Source organism: Oncorhynchus tshawytscha, linkage group LG26 (genome assembly GCF_018296145.1).
Source record: "Oncorhynchus tshawytscha isolate Ot180627B linkage group LG26, Otsh_v2.0, whole genome shotgun sequence".
NCBI classification, from domain to species: Eukaryota; Metazoa; Chordata; class Actinopteri; order Salmoniformes; family Salmonidae; genus Oncorhynchus; species Oncorhynchus tshawytscha.
Genome location: NC_056454.1, coordinates 14,338,042 through 14,355,421, shown reverse-complemented (window position 1 = coordinate 14,355,421; position 17,380 = coordinate 14,338,042). Strand labels below are relative to the sequence as shown.

Genomic DNA, 17,380 nt, shown 5'->3' with positions numbered 1-17,380 from the left:
AACTTTCTCCATTTATAGACAATTTGTCTTACTGTGGACTGATGAACATCAAGGCTTTCAGAGATACTTTTGTAACCCTTTCCAGCTTTATGCAAGTCAACAATTCTTAATCTTAGGTCTTCTGAGATCTCTTTCGTTCGAGGCATGGTTCACATCAGGTAATGCTTCTTGTGAATAGCAAACTGAAATTTTGTGAGTGTTTTTTAATAGGGCAAGGCAGCTCTAACCAACATCTCCAATCTCTTCTCATTTATTGGACTCCAGGTAAGCGGACTCCTGACCTGACTCCAGTTAGCTTTTGGAGAAGTCATTAGCCTAATGGTTCACATACTTTTTCCATCCTACACTGTGAATGTTTAAATGATGTATTTAATATAGTCAAGAAAATACAATAATGTGTGTGTTATTAGTTTAAGCACACTGTGTTTATTGTTGTAACCTAGATGAAGATCAGATTCAATTTGATGACCAATTTATGCAGAAATCCATATAATTCCAAAGGCTTCACACACTTTTTTCTTGCCACTTTAAGTGCCTTGTGGGATATGGCTTAGGAACTCACTTGGGTTATAGTTGTTATCGCATGTCCCACGTTCCCCTCCATATCCCATTCCCTACGAAGACAAATCACTAATGTATTGCTACTTGCCCGCCAGCGCAGCTACGCAAGTTAATGTAGCTCAGAAAATGGCAGTCCTCTAGCGTGAAATGTATTTTGCCCCAATCAAGGATGACAGGCCTCTCACTAGTGCAGCGAGCGGCTAAAATGCATCACCACTAAACAGACTAATTAAAACAGAGCAGGGAAATGGGATGCCCTCATCCACAGGCTCAGTTCTAACTAGGAGAAAGTAATGTTTAACGTATTTTTAAAAAAAGGTCCAATTCAAATGACAAAGTACAATAAAGGAGAAACACCTTGGGGGATCTAAAAACGAGTCGCCAATCCAAAAAGCAAACCTTACACGGTCTGCATGTCTTCCCATTGGATACCATTCTCTGAGGCTTTGTCTTTGACATTGTCACAGTGGGGCCCAGTCACAGCTCAGAACAACATCACTCAGTCTTCATTCCCAGTCCCCCCAGAGCAGGCCGCCCTTGCCACACAATCAACTACAACAGCACTTGATCCATGTCCAGAAAACACAACGTCAACAGCTCACCTGGGATACCAAGCTCGCCTTCCCTGCTAATCGACAATCTTTACAAATGGTCCAACGGTTACATCAATCCAATCTCAACTCTGACACTTCATTACACAAAAGGTCGATGAGACAAGGCGTCCCCGCCACCCACAAGTCACCGTATTCGTCAGCCTAAATACCAATGAACCTCATCATAAAATAACAAAGTAAACAGACAAATACTTAATGCTCTTTAACAAAATTATTATTAATTTTTAAATGCGATGATATGAAACATGGGTCGACGGCATACTTCAGATGTACACAATAGCGACGTGGTCGAGCAGGGGGCAACACACTTCGTATATAGCAGAGTAGATGGATGGACGAGGGTTCACTCATGTTAATCTAGTGGGAAGCAAGGCCAGAAGAATGGTATGGTGTACTCACTGAGACAGGAGCGCTTGGCTGCACCACTGGCTCCTCCAGAACACAGGTTACCTCCACGGTGCACCAGCTCCAGCTCCAGGTTTGTCCTGAGGAAACACAACCATTACTAAGCATACTGGTTGGACTTAGAGGGACAAGAGGAAGATTAACGCATTTTCACAGCCATTGTTAGCTCAGGCAGTCTGACTGAGTTCCCCCCCCCCCATTCAGAAACAGGACAACAACAAAAAAGTGGATTATTAACATTTCTTCTTGTCATCTACCGGCTATGGCAGAAGCCACTCGAGCATAACGATTAATCAATTGACCAATTTTAGCGGCTGATATTAGCCTTTCACAAATATTTGTATCGGTTTTTTATCCCACAGATAAAGCGCCGACATTATATACATATAATAAACAAGTCTGCTAATTTTATGACATAAAAAAAATGGTAATGTTGCCTGAAGAGGGAACATCATTCAGCCATAGGCTTGGTCAAATAAACAAGAAACACACTTCACCAAGCACGCAGCCTTGTCCTCATCACATTCTCACTTAGTTAACATTAGCTGGCTAGGTAGCCAGCAAGGTAGTTTGCTTAGGTAGCTAGCAATCTGTGCTACTTTAGTGCGAACACTGGACACTGTTAGCCCTAGTGAATACTCATCCATGACACAAACATAACACCGTTATAGTGTCTGGACCTATTATGTTAGCTAATGGGCTTAGTTAGTTTTGTGAAATATGCAATCTGCAAAAAGCAAGACCGTTGTCACAGATTTATCATTCAGTCCATGTGGTTGCATTCACGATGAGATAAGTAGCTACGTTTAGTTAGCTAACTAAATGAAAACGTGTGACCAAAACCAGTGCGGCAAGATTTTGCCTGCATACAACAGTCATCAGCGCATGCCATTTGCAGTTGAAATGTATAGCCAGTACATGTCCTATTTAATAACAATGTAAGATATATATGGTTTCTATGACAAAACATTGTCGTAATGAACAGCCAACTTGTGCTCGTCAAAAGTTGCCATTTACGTGTTTGTTTACATGACCTGTGACTGTTGTAAACACTGTAGTAAATCAACTCGAGACAAACGCTGAAACTGACACCTAGTGGTAAACACTACAAACGGCATGTTACTGCATTTCAACGCGTATTTGTGGACAGTGCACTTTCAGATTTACTTGACAGTTTAATTCAACCAGCCATCCCTTGTGGTGGTTTAGCACAAACACTTTTGCATGCTTCTTATCCACTGCCATAGACATCTTTAAATTGTACCTAAGAAAGTAAACTAAAGAAGGTATAATTTACTGCCATATTTATACAGGATATAGTTGCTTTTTGGTGGATATCCTGTAATCCACAAATAAAATGTTCTTAAATAACGTTAATTTTAACGTATTGTGTTAAGAAATCATAATTTACAGAATACGTTAACCCTTTGGAGCACAATGTGTTAAATATATATATATATATATTGGCAGATATATCTGTGACTTTTGCCTCCATATAAAATGAGTATCAGACCCGAAAAATCCCATATTGGTTAGGCTCTATTAGCAACCTAAAACAGTAGGGCTAGTGGGCAAACCTAAACGCATCACCTAGCAGAATTATCCTCAATATATGCGTGACTGACTTTCCCCCCTTTTTATAAAAACCCATCAGATTTGTTGTTGTGTTTGTTTTGGACCAGCTATTCCGTATCAACAAATTACAGAACTTCAACGGTTCCGGGTTTGCACAAGCTAGGCTGTTAGCATAACCGCTGTTTCATCCACAGTTTCCGTGTATAATCTCTGCTGTGAATTCCCAATGCATATCCAAACATTTAATATAAAAATTTGCGCCACCAAATAATGAAATAAAAGCCGTAACAGAATAAATTGATATTAAAAGCAGATACAGTAGGTGTTGCTAAAATTAGACTGAACTGGAGTTGTTTTGATCCTGCCACTGGCCATTTCCTCCCAATGGCTGGGAAGGTGGGGGAAAATCCTCGGGCTCCCTGTATGAAAAAGCAATTTCACATAGATAATGCAGCTGCACCAAGCTCCATCTGTCTGCTACTGATAAGAGCGCCCCTGTGACAGAGGAATTGTCTATTCCTCAGGCAATTTGCACTGTTCACTGAACTTGTAAAAGCCAACAGAAACCCAGACACAGGAAGCAGGGATTTCTTTCTGCCGGGCACAGGGTGAGGAACCGGTTGAGTGGACCGTGTCATGGGGAGGGGGAGAGGTCGGGGAGGGACCAAGGCCTTCCCACAACACTCTGGTGAAAGAATAGAATGACGGTTGCATTCTCTACTCCCTGTAACGCATGATCAATTTCAGGTTATGATAAAAGCACTGCAGAGCGCCTGCTACCTCCAGATTTTTACAGAGGAGCGTGTTGTTCAAGGAAGGACGATTTGGGCTCTAACACACAGCGCAACAAAACTGTGAATAAGCGCTCAGGAGAAAAAGAGCTCTTCAAATCAGTCAAAGGGAGGCAGAGTGATAAATCCATAGTCAGAGGTAATAAAAGACTAGGCAAAGGATGGTGGAACCAACCAGAGTCAATACCATTTTACTGCAGTCGTAACTGACAAAGCTGCTTAGGAGCAGCACTTCCAGCCCCACACTGCAGTACAAGCAGAGGGATGAATAAAGGCAATCAAGAAAACCTTCACAGGTTCCGAGCAACTTCATTTTTTCCCTTCTTCAAAACACTCTATATATCCGATGCAGGTACAAAGACAAATTCGATATGCTTCGACTGTACACCAAAGTTAATGTACAAAAGCCTTTTCAAGCAGCCCTTCTCAAATCGAAGAAGTGCACTCAATGGGAAAAAAACAAAACAAAAATACAACTAGGCTAAACTCAGGAAAGGTTGCAGTTCTCTTTCTGTGCCTAGTTATTGTAGGCTAATGTCAGGCAGGGAGCTGGCTTTAAGAGCACAAAGGAGCAGACAGGACAGGCAGCCAGCGGCCACCAGACAATAGTCAGTGGTGTGCATAATAAGAGCAGTGAAGGAAGACCTCCCTGTCTGACTGGAGCAAGGTGAGGGGGTCACTAGCCACAGGAACACAGTCTCACTGAAAGATAGCCCGCAGTGACCAGTCTATCCCACATCTCCAAGGCCTGTCAGCAGGGTGCACTTTCACTTAGTCTAGCTTGAAATTGAGAATTCTCTGTATGACTGTGACAAATGGAGTCTCTAAAATGGTATTATTTTGAAGTGTCTCAGAGCAGACTGCGGTGTCCCTCACCTGGCCACAGAGTACATGAAGAGGAAGTCGTTATCAGGGGAACCAGGGTTCTTGCCATAGTCCATGTACTTCCTCTGGGTGGTGTTCTTGATGTCCTTGATAACCAACTCCATCTCCTTACTGAGGTTGGACTCCGTCTGAAGGGGAAAGGTTACACAGTGACTTCATAGCATCTCCATTTTGACAACAATGGTAATTTCGACATAATGGTCACCCACTGGTATGCATTTGCAAGTCACTGGTATGGTATGGGAAACAAACCACAGCAAAGGTTTGCCAGGAGATGACCGGTTCAATATGAACGGAGGCCAAACTGGGGTACCACTAAAAAAGCTGCAATATCGTTAGTGTCAGTCTCATTTGTCAGCTAGTGATGCGTTAAGATGGAGTGATCAGGGGAACAGACTGGGGTGAAGCTGTATAGACCTCTCTGCCTTACAGTGGTGCTTACTGGGAAAAATCCCAGCTGCTCTTGCAGGTCCTCCACCTCCTTCACCAGCACAGAGGTCTTCTTGTTGCTGGGCATGTGCCAGCTGACCACCTCGGTGCTCCGGCCCGGGCGGCAGGGCAGCACGCTGTTAGCAAACTGTCTGCACAGCGGGCAGGTGAACTCTCCCTTATCCACAGAGAAGCCCTGCATCACCTGGTCATTCTGTATTAAAAAAATGCACTTGGGATTATTACAGATGCAGGGTAGGACTGCCTCATGTCATGTCCCTTATGTCAATCCATACTCTCGTAAAGATACTCTCTTACCCGCAGTGACTCCATGTAGGACTTGTGGCAGTCTATGTGCAGGGTGTGTCCACAGGTCTGCACATACACACCTCCATCCCAGCCTATTGAGACTGACTGCAGACAGGAACTCTGCGAAACAGACAAGAGAACAGCACAAGACAGGTTAGAGTCTATTCCCTTTGAAGTTCCATAATGGTAGAAATGAAATATATAGACTCAGCAAAGAAAAGAACGGCTCTTTTTCCAGGACCTTGTCTTTCAAAGATAATCCGTAAAAATCTATATAACTTCAGATCTTCACTGTAAAGGGTTTGAACACCGTTTCCCATGCTTGTTCAATGAAACATTAATGAACATGCACCTGTGGAACGGTCATTAAGACACTAACAGCTTACAGATGGTAGGCAATTAAGGTCACAGTTATGAAAAAAAAACACCAAAAGAAAGATGCCTAGGGTCCCTGCTCATCTGCGTTGAACGTGCATTAGGCATGTCGCAAGGAGGCATGAGGACTGCAGATGTGGCCAGGGCAATAAATTGCAATGTCCGTACTGTGAGACGCTTAAGACAGCGCTACAGGGAAACAGAACGGACAGCTGATTGTCCTCGCAGTGGCAGACCACGTGTAACAACACCTGCACAGGATCGGTACATCCGAACATCACACATGCGGGACAGGATGGCAACAACTGCCTGAGTTACACCAGGAACGCACAATCCCTCCATCAGTGCTCAGACTGTCCGCAATAGACTGAGAGAGGCTGGACTGAGGGCTTGTAGGCCTGTTGTAAGGCAGGTCCTCACCAGACATCACCGGCAACGACGTCGCCTATGGGCACAAACCCACCGTCGCTGGACCAGACAGGACTGGCAAAAAGTGCTCTTCACTGACGAGTCGTGGTTTTGTCTCACCAGGGGTGATGGTCGGATTCGCGTATAGCCAGTACATGACTTACTTTTGACAGGGACATATTATTCAATTTGTTAGTCGCATGTCTGTGGAACTTGTTCAGTTTGTCTCAGTTGTTGAATCTTATGTTCATACAAATATTTATACATGTTAAATTTGCTGAAAATAAATGCAGTTGACAGTGAGAGGACGTTTATTTTTTTGCTGAGTTTACAATAGATTCATTTAACTACATTTCTAATGAATTACAAGGCTCTAGACAAACTTTTTTCCACTTTTTCAGTTGATGGCACTAGCACATGATTTGGACACATCAATTTTCTCCTGACCTGTGTCCCATCATGTAACTGCATTTTATACAGAACCAGGTTGAAAACAACTAGCCATATTTTAAATTGGCATGCACTCGCAGGGCTTGACATTCAGGTAATTTTGCCAGTGGCACACCGGGCCAGTAAGCAGATGATGCATGAATCACTTAAATGTTCTCTTTAAATTTGCGGGCTGAGCAAGTAGCCTATAATGACCCACCCTCCATACACAAATAATTACATTTTAACTTGACAATATAATTTACATTGATAGTTTGGAGGGGGAAAACAAGTATCTACAGTTGTAGGGCCCTATACAATCAATTTTATATTTTGGCAAATTCAATTTTCCCTTAGTTTCTTTCAGGTTCTCAATCACTATTTAATTTTTTTTAAATCACACTTTATAGAAAAACTACAAAAAGTCCATAATGCTGAAACCGCATCAGTAGACTACTTTTGAGGTAAAAAAAAAACTAAACAAAAACAAAAAGGTCAATTGAGCGACTAGCAAGAGACCGTTTGACTAGCTGTGTTTTTGTACTGTCAATATAGGCTACATGTGATGGTAGAGTTAGCGAAACAAATGCCCCGCAATTGATACAAATTGTGATAGTCTGCCAGGTAGGCCTACTTTGAAGTCAACCTTTTATTGGGAAGATTTGTTAGGAAAGCCTTTTGAAATGTTAATTCAAAAACAGAGCATGATGACAATTGCGCATCGCAAAGACTTCAGACCAAACTTTTTGAATGGTCTGCATTCCCATTGTTTGAATAAATCTTGATAGTTTTTTTTAAAAGCCAATTGCGAACCAAAAACTAATGTGACAAGCAAAAAATTAATTTAAAATTAAAAAATTAATTACAAATCAAAAAAACAAATCACTGGCACCCAACCAACCAATTCAAATTAGGTGTCACACTGCCAAGTCAAAAGGGTTGCAAATGCAAGTGGCAGTTTTAAACCCTGAATTTACATTTCTATGTGCCAGTAAGGCAGTAACATTCTCTGGAGAAAGAACGAAAGAATAGCAGTGCAGCTAAAACTGAAAGACAGTGGCAGTGTTTCTTAGTCACTGACTAACTGCCTCAGTGCTCCCAGTCAGAGAGAGGGGGAAAAAATAAAAAATAAGGTGGAGGAGAAGGTCTGTCGGGAGGTCTAAATCCTCCATGCCTCATTATCTCCACTCTCAGGCTGCTGGAGTTACTGACAGACTAGCCGATTAAACGCAACTCGGTGATTTACGAATGATTTGAGTGGCGACTGGAGCTCGGTCATGACATAGAATGAAGTTTCAGTAAAAAATAAAAAAACTACTGATTCCAGCACACAAATAGCCCGCAGTAGTTGCCGCTCGACTCCGTCTAGTTGAGTTGAGTCGGCTACTGACAGACAGGCAGGCACATTTCGCCGGGGGCTGGGACTAGGCGGTTGAATCACCGGAAACCCACTCAGGCAGAAATGGTTCAACATCTATGATGGGAATCCACTCTATGTGCATGAGAGACTTATAAAAAACCGGGAATGCTGGCCTCCCGAGTGGCGCAGCAGTCTAAGGCACTCATTGCAGTGCTAGAGGCGTCACTACAGATCTGGGTTCGATCCCGGGCAGTGTCGCAGCCGGCCGCGCTCTAGCGACTCCTTGTTGCAGCCGGGCGCAATGCACACCGACTTCGGTCACCAGTGTTTCCTCTGACACATTGGTGCGGCTGGCTTCCGAGTTAAGCGAGCAGTGTCAAGAAGCAGTGCGGCTTGGATGGGTCGTGTTTCGCAGGACGCATGGCTCTCGACCTTTGCCTCCCCCGAGTCCGTACAGGAGTTGCAGCGATGGGACAAGACTAACTACCAATTGGATACCACAACAATTGGGAAAGAAAAGGGTGAAAAAGTACACAATAAAATGTTTAAAAAAACAACAAAAAACAGGAATGCTTACCTGTGTGTTACAGTGAGCCTTTTTACTTGATCGATCAAAACCAAAGACACAAGAGATATACAGTTTATAAAATGTGTGCAAAGTAACCAAGTGAGTGAGTCAGACACCTACATCTTTGAAGAAGCTCTGCATGAGAGCCAGCCTGACGTCGTGAGCAGCCCCGCACGTGTCCGCTGGGTAGATGCGCTCCTCGTCAGTGGTTGGCAGTTTCTTTGCCTCGTCGCTCTTGCATCGGTGTCCCAGCACTGAAAGAGTCAGAGCACGGGGGCTCGTTAGTGAGTGATAATCTATTACTACGCATAAGGAGCTCTCAGATTCCCATTTATGAGTCTGCATAACATTTACATAGAACAATCGAGGGGCAGCGTGGAGAACATGTCACGTTGAAGGAATGCCTGTAGTCAAAAGCAGACGTTTTTCCCCTTTTCCACATCAGGAACAGAGATTAGTGAGTGATAAATCAGTCGATAATGACAGCTCGTCTCCCGCACATCCTCTCAGTAATCAGCGGCAGTCCGGGAAAAATATCCCGCTCCCAATGATTATGGCTTCCAATCTAAGGACAAGACGACCGTGTGCAATAATGATCGGAGAGGTAATTAACTTAGCGTTTACATTGTCTTTTGATAGGCATCATATGAAATAGCAGTTGGCAGATCATATAAGGTGTTCTTTTGACCTTGAGGCTGCAAGTGTTCCCAAACCGCAACTAATTACTAATAAAACATGCCGTTTATTTTCATGACAGTGAATGATCCTCTGTCTGGGCAGCATGGCATCGAAATTAACTCTTAGCAGAGAGAGGCTGTATGAAAACGCAGCCAGGGATCAACGTGAATGATAAATGAGCCAATTAAAACAGCTCAACTACCTATTAAAATTAGATTTCCAATATGGTGGAGCCAAGCTGCCATGAATAACTGTTTTGGTTTAAATCGGCAAGGGCCGTGTGAAGGGAATGCTAATGTTCTTATCTATGAAATACACTACCCTGTTCAAATGACTCCGTATTGACATTTCATTAGGTGGTGGTTGAAATTGAACTACAAAACCAGGACGGTGGTGAGACAAAAGCAGATTGTGTAGGCCATTCATCTAGTGATGTGAAACAGGGAGGGGGCTACTGGGGGGGATGTAGTGCAGTAGTACCTGAGGAGGCCTGGAGGAGAACAACCAGGCCAGTGGGCCGGTCCTCAGTGGAAGGGCCACTCTGGCCACAGATCACACAGTCATAGAGGACCTCAGACTCCTTTACTTCAGAGGCACCCAGGTCCATGGCTGCTTCAGTGTCCGGGGATTCTGACAGACACACGACAACACAAAAGGGTTACTTTTGGTTCCTCACTTCAACACTTCATTAATACCACACAAAAATACAAATAAAAGGCTTCATCAGAAATGCTGGAGATATCATCTAGAACAAATCCCATTTGGAGCTGGATAGCAATTTTGCATTCTAAAAACAGATTCTCTGAGCAATTGACATTAAACGAGGAGACAAACATATTGGAATAAGTACTTGGAGCTCGGGGAAGATCTTGGCAAGCCATGTGTGGCGGTAATGTGGTGTGAAACTGCTGTCTTTGGGGCTGGCTAAAACAGGCAGTTAATAAAATGCCATTTGAGGAGGTGCCAGATAAGCTTGCGTTCCTTCCTAGAAATAATACCACGCTCAATTACTTTGTTCTTTCATAATTCAGAGCAAATCAATGACTAGTTCTATTCGGTGGGACACCGGTCTCAACAGTTCCACTTCAGTGAAATAGCATGTATTTTCCTATACAATTGCATTTTCTCAATTGCAAGATGAGAAGGGTGGTTAAAGAGGATAAGCATTGACAAAAGCACAGGTAGCGTTCAGACATACTGGTCCACCACTCACTCTACTGTAGTGGAAAGGACTGTGCCTCGTGTCAACACTTTCAGCTCTCTGCTTGCTCTGTCCAAGTGATTGGCGTGGCAATAGAGATTAATTACTGAAGTGAATTTCATTTGAAAAAAAAAAAAAAAAAACGTTAAAAGATTTCAATTTGAACAGCAAATACGGCATAGAAATGTCAACCCCGTGTTGGAATTGATTTATTGCGTCAGGTGGACTGATCTCGGGAGAGGTCGGTGTTTTCCAGGGGAAATGAAAACAGTTGGCGTTAGACGGAACAGCTCAGGCCTCGGGCCGTCAGTGCACGCTGAGCTGGAGACAAGGACACTGGTGTTGCTATGGAGGACGACTGCCTGGCTATGCTATTTTTCGCTCCTGAACAACATACGTGTAAAATCTTTGCAGTCAACACTGTAGCATGATTGACTGAGGATAGTTGTAGTGACAAATTGAATGCTTTCAGATGGCATCCTATGAAGGATGCCGTGGCATTTTCAGCCCTCCAACGGCATAGCCTACAACTGCTCAATCGTAAACAAATCACTGTCCAAAGTCATTTACACGCGAAAATCTAGATCATAAACATTCCAATTTAGAGCCCATAATAAGTCATGCTACAAAATCCATTTAAAAAGCAGATGCTCGCAACATCTGTTACCCGAGTCAAACGCATGAATGCTCAGAAACAATAGGATCATATCTTGAAACACACGAGCCTCACCGTATTCAAAATGGTCATCTTTCATGTGGCACACAGCTAGGAGCGAGAACAAAAATGCAACACTGTAAACGGGAATTCAAAAAAGGGGATTTTGTCTTTGCGCATAAAAACACAAGACATCATAGTACCCGGATGTCGGTCTTATCTTTGGTTTTCCACAAAGCCCATAACCACTGCGGCCAAAAGCACTGGGAGATTTGTGTTTGAACAGATGCTTTCAACATTGGACCTATTTGCCTTGTCAAAATCCCAGCACAAATATTCATATCCTCTGTGACCTTTGATTCAATCTGTGAAACAAACATAGCTCATGAGAAGCCAATGACCAATCTTTATACTGAGGAGATGGACACGCGAGCTAATCCATTCAATAAATGTGGGGAGTTGTCAGCAGGGACACCTGCAAATAAGATGGCGAAATTACTACTGAAACAATTGTACGTTTCTTCAAAATCTGTGCAAATAGGCAAACCCCATTTACATTGTTAAACCCTGCCTAAGTGTTCCCTCTGATCACAGAGACCATTATTTATCCGCTAACCACGCTGGGTCAGGGTCGTCCCCGGGAGTCCATACCACTATTAGTGCTTTGATCCGCTGTGCACTCAACCAGCACGACTCCAACCCCAGGGAGTGCTTTCCTCTCATTGTGCCTAACAAGTGTAGGTAGTCCATGAGAGGGCCGAGGGCTGTGGCCAGTGTCACCTTGCCACAGTGGGGGGAGCAAAGCTTTCTTTCCTTCAAAGACTATAATGAAACGAGTCCATAAAATGTCCTCAGCATGAGTGGCGTGGAGTCCACTTCAATGTTATAGCGAACCGGGCCCCGTATCCAAGAAGTCCTAGCATATATATTGCGCCATCGAATAAATCTGTCAATACATAAGTACAGCTAGAAGCTTGGAAAGGTTTCTGAGAAGACAGACCCAACATTCACAATAACTCATAGATGGCGAAAACAATTTGGATTGCGCTTTGAGAATGAGAAATGGTGCTGGACCAAATGAGTCACTGCCTTACCAACATCCATGGCTGTTTCCATGAAACTCTTCTGTCTGGAGGCAAACTCAGCCAGGAGTTTTTGCTGTCTCTCTCGAGCCCTCTGACGCCTGAACGGAAAACAAAGCTTCAAAATCACAGAAGACTACTTCCATATAAAAACTGCCATCAATGCAAAAAGTCACAGTCATACCATTTCACATAAGTGTCAAAGTGTTGCATAGCTTGGAAATAGTCGGAGACTTGAGGTGACACCGCCACACATAAAACAAACCAAAAATCCTACAGAGCTATTCTAATCAAAATGTGTACTTAAAATAGAGTGCTGAGGCATTTGGCCCAGGCTTCCATTATTTTGCTGCAGGAGTAATGCCCATTCTCTCCACTGATTGGGTTAGCCCATCACCATAGCAACAGCTTCCAGGTGTAAGTGGAAATGCACCGAAAGCCCTTCTCTCAATGGCTAGCCATTAACATCACCACCACTCACCAACCAGTGCGTTACCATTTCCAGACAGTGACTGGTCTGCCCGTTACACAACGCTTGTTTTTCCTCAGACGCCGCCACAAAGGCACACTAGATCATGCGAGATTGGCTTTGTAGCATTGGACACTGATACATACAAACTACAACGTAAGAGCCTATTCTGAGCACAGCTACAGTATGTGACTGGGTGCTGGGCTGTGAAGGTGATTACTTCCCTAATGTGGCTGGCTGTAGATCCTGTGCAGACTTCCAGCGAGCAGGGTTGACTGTAAATAGAGACCCCTAATAAGAGGACATAAACAAATGGTGACAGGAGCGCCACAGCTCAGTAATTCCCACTGACAGCGTCAGGGGCACAGACAGCCCGTCTGAGAAATGTGAAGCACCCCTTTTCAGCTTCCTCTGCCATTGGCTGGCCCACAGTCACCCTGGCAACAGCCTGAGAACAAGGCTCTATCTACGCTGATTGAATATATATATATATATATTCTTTTACAAATTCATACTCTGCAGATGCCCTTTGACTAACTTCAAAAAAGAGTTTCTCATTTCAAAAGCTAATAAAGTCCTCACATTGAAACAGTTCAACATTGATTATTGTATTCATTTTAAGAGACACCACACATAAGTTGATGGTTTTGCAAACGGAGTGGCAACCTGTAACAAACCTCTCCTCCTTATCCATGGTCTTCTTGGCAGTGGGGCTGTTCTTCTTGGGAGCGACGGGAGGAAATACCTTCCCACAGATCTCCTGGATGCTGCGCTTGCTCTGGTGGCTACGCGTGGCCGCCTTGGTGAGGATGCGCTCGATGGCGGTGATGCCGTCCCCGTGGGCGTGGCGGTTTGGGTTGGCGTCCATGTCCTCCAGCCAGGTGGCCGACAGCGAGTTCTGCTTGGCCGACAGCTTCTGGTGCAGCTTGATGAGCAGGGAGAGCATGCTCTCGTGGATCTCCAGGATCTCGGTGACCAGCTGGGGAGGCGTGCCGGGCGGGACCCAGCGAGTGGAGCTGCTCTTGGGCCGCACCGCCTGGCTAGCCTCTGTGCTGCTGCGGTTGATGATCTCCTGGAACTTCCTCCGGCGCTCCGCCACCAGGCTGAACACCTGCGCCTCCCGCACATTCTACCAATAGCAGAGGCACACGTCAGATCTCTCCTACACACACCTGCTTTCCAAACATGCAGCACAAACCATGGCCCTCTCAATAAACACATGCAGATGAGGGAGAGCAAGAGAGACACCCATGTGACCACCTTTCCTTCCAATTCAGACGGTCCATGTCAAAACGCTGTCTTTCAATGGAGCGTTTATGTGCACGACACAAATGCCTGCTCAAATTACAACGTCACATAAATCCATTTTGGCATGATGGATCCCCGCATCCCTACATTAGGAGGCCCCCTTGCCATCAGGAGATGGCGCACATATCGAAGTCACATTAAATACCCCTAATTCTGCTGACTTTTCAAGAGAAACCTCAGAGTTGTAGTTCATATTATGAGAGGAAAATTCAACCCCCACCTTAAATGTGAAAAACATTGGAACAATTGCAATGACTTGCCCTGACAATGGATGGGAGCACTGTTAGATATACATACATCACACAGCCCTGTCGGAGCGCCATCAATCAAGGTAACATGCAGTTAAAAAGCGTTTACCCAGACTCACATTATGCACTTAGATTCAACCCCCATCAGAGCACAACACCACACACTCAAAATGACCTAAATATGGCTACAAATCATAAGACATGAACAAGAGAACAACGTTGTAATGGAGGTTTTACACAACAGTCAGAAGAGAACACACTGCAAGGCCCTGAGGACATCATCCAGGTCTTCCTAGTAAGACCAAACAAAACACTCAAAATGCAAACCGCTACCTCTCTCCAATTCCCTGTCAGACGCCTGGAATTCTGTGGAGCAGAAGTACGGCAAAAACAACATTACGGAGGTGCTTTTAACACATATGGCCCTGGCAAAGAGCGACCTCTCCACATCAAAAGATATAACAGGCTACATAATACAAATAATACACAGTATACAGAAGGAACATTATACCTCATCTACCCAGGGGTAAGCAATTCTGAACACAGTAGCATGAATACATGAGTCGAGGCAGTACCACCCAGTGTGCAGGCAGGGTGTTAACTGACCTGGCCGAAGTTGGATGCCTCGGCGCTGGTGCTGGCAGGGGGCTCCCTCTCCCTCTTCACCTCGGGGGCAGTCTCAGGCACCCTCACCCTCACGTAGTTGATGACATGGTGCAGGTTGGACAAGAGGTTGGTGCCCGGGAACCAGCTGTCATGGCAGTGCTCCTCAATACAAGGCTCCTAGTCACGGAACATGAGAAAGGGGGTTAATGTGAAGGGCACATAGGAAGAAACTGACGAACGTCGTCTGAGTGGCTGAAGGTCTAACCTCATCCCCCTTGTCCTCTTCAACCTGGTTGTCCAAGCCCAGCTCAATCAGGTAGAGCACCATGCATAGAACGTGCTCAGACATGTTGGAGTGATCCAGCCAGATCTAAAACCAAAACATTTCATTATAGTTCTGCCAAATTCAACCATAGGGCAAATCTCACCATCAGATTTGATCAAAGACAATGAAATTCCTATGCACAGGTGTTTCTTTGAGGGACAAATGAAGCGAGTGAGTGAAGAGGTGTTGGAAGGGTCACCTTGTAAAGCAGTGTGAAGATGACAATGTGCAGTGTCTTGCAGTGCAACAGCCTGTCCAGGCCTTTGTAACATGGGTGCAGAGGAGTCCGCTCTTTGTACGGTGGCCATGGATTCCCCGTCGTGTGCATCCCGGACTGTTTCAAGCTGGATACAACAACAAATCAGGTCAATTCCAAGCAATAATCAATAGAGCTCAACTCAACATCACAAACGCATAGGTAATAACGTAACATTAAATCATCTCCTGAGGAATTTACCACACGGAACCTGTCAGTCTACGCAAAATAACAGTCGATCGGCTGAAAAGACAAGCTATTAGCGATGAAAGAATCGTGGTTATATAACAACGTGGCCTGGTTGACAGGCAATCCGTCATATTCCAACAATGTGAACGAGTAACATAAGCCTTCTATCACAGACTTGTGGGGAAATTGCAGCTTCAATATGCTTCAAGGGGGAAATACAATCACCTGGTGTCATGACAGGGTTACTACACGCCGTACTAGAATGTATGTTTCAACATGTGATGATCTAAAAATAGCAAAAATAAATCGAAATCATTCTTATTTGTTGTTCAACATGGATTGAATAGCTTGGAATTCTAAAATTGCCTTGGTTCAATATAGCCTACATTTGGTATTTACAGAAATCATAGAGCAAGAAAAATGTTTCATCCATTACCCATGTAATCTTTCCTTGCCCTTAAACTGCTATTTCAAATTAAGAAGGGCTGCCAGGAGAGGACACTTCAGTAGATTTAGTCACTTCACATCTTAAAGAGATCGTCAGGAAATTAACCTAACACCATCTCTCTCTTCCACCCCAACCATCACATTTGTCTTCGGAGACGTCCAACCTAGATCTCACAAGGAAGGATTCTCAGTTGTATTACAGCTCGCAATTAAAATATTGGAACCAACCCCGCCCTCTTCACCACGTTGTCCAAACCACTCTTCACCACGTTGGCCGAACCCCTCTTCACCACGTTGGCCGAACCCCTCTTCACCACGTTGGCCGAACCCCTCTTCACCACGTTGGCCGAACCCCTCTTCACCACGTTGGCCGAACCCCTCTTCACCACGTTGGCGAACCCCTCTTCACCACGTTGGCCGAACCCCTCTTCACCACGTTGGCCGAACCCCTCTTCACCACGTTGGCCGAACCCCTCTTCACCACGTTGGCCGAACCCCTCTTCACCACGTTGGCCGAACCCCTCTTCACCACGTTGGCCGAACCCCTCTTCACCACGTTGGCCGAACTCCTCTTCACCACGTTGGCCGAACTCCTCTTCACCACGTTGGCCGAACCCCTCTTCAAGGACAGGTGGGAATAGCGAGCCAGTAAGTCAAATTTTTCCATCTACAGAACATTGCCAGATTACGACCTACGCCATCACATCCCGCAGGTGAGCGACTCATCCATGACTTTATTTCATCCTGTCTGGACTACTGTAAACGCCCTTTTTGTTGGCGCATCTGTCAAGTGCCTAAACAGGCTACAATGTCCAGAAATGTGCTGCACATGTCCTCAACCTCAACTGGCTCCCCACATGCTCACGCGTTGACTACAAAATCCTGGTTCACATCTACCAGGCTATACACAACTCAGGGCCCAAGTACCTGTCCGACCTCATTCTACTCTGCTGCCCAATACGCACCCGTCGCTCCTCCTGGTCCGTCTCCCTTCAGCAGCCCTCTAACAGACGAAAAACTATGGGTGACAGGGCTTTCAGTTGCGCGGCTCTGGAACATACTTCCAGACACTATTAGGGCTGCAGTGTCGGTCCTTCTTTAAAAAAGGCAGAGCTCAAGACCGTGCTGTTCAGAAAGGCTTTCTCAAGAACCTCTGCTAATTCTGTTCTCATGTGCTCCAGACCTGATGACAGCTTTGATTGTTATT

General features: G+C 44.8%; 1 protein-coding gene across 4 annotated transcripts in view; it reads right to left on the bottom strand.

Annotated features, from left to right (window-relative positions):
* The window catches only part of LOC112225224 (E3 ubiquitin-protein ligase ubr3), a 39,684-nt gene that overhangs the window by 11,275 nt on the left and 11,029 nt on the right, over positions 1-17,380 (bottom strand). Inside the window, exons 20-31 of one of the 4 annotated variants that reach the window (XM_024388961.2) lie at positions 15,481-15,625; positions 15,222-15,326; positions 14,957-15,133; positions 14,684-14,716; positions 13,472-13,923; positions 12,338-12,426; positions 9,868-10,017; positions 8,830-8,963; positions 5,579-5,689; positions 5,262-5,474; positions 4,823-4,959; positions 1,575-1,660 (exon numbers count right to left, since the gene is read on the bottom strand). In XM_024388961.2, the coding sequence (XP_024244729.1) occupies positions 1,575-1,660; positions 4,823-4,959; positions 5,262-5,474; positions 5,579-5,689; positions 8,830-8,963; positions 9,868-10,017; positions 12,338-12,426; positions 13,472-13,923; positions 14,684-14,716; positions 14,957-15,133; positions 15,222-15,326; positions 15,481-15,625 (1,832 nt within the window). The remainder of the gene's footprint in view (positions 1-1,574; positions 1,661-4,822; positions 4,960-5,261; positions 5,475-5,578; positions 5,690-8,829; positions 8,964-9,867; positions 10,018-12,337; positions 12,427-13,471; positions 13,924-14,683; positions 14,717-14,956; positions 15,134-15,221; positions 15,327-15,480; positions 15,626-17,380) is intronic. The other 3 variants (XM_024388962.2, XM_024388963.2, XM_024388965.2) reach the window with 3 other exon arrangements.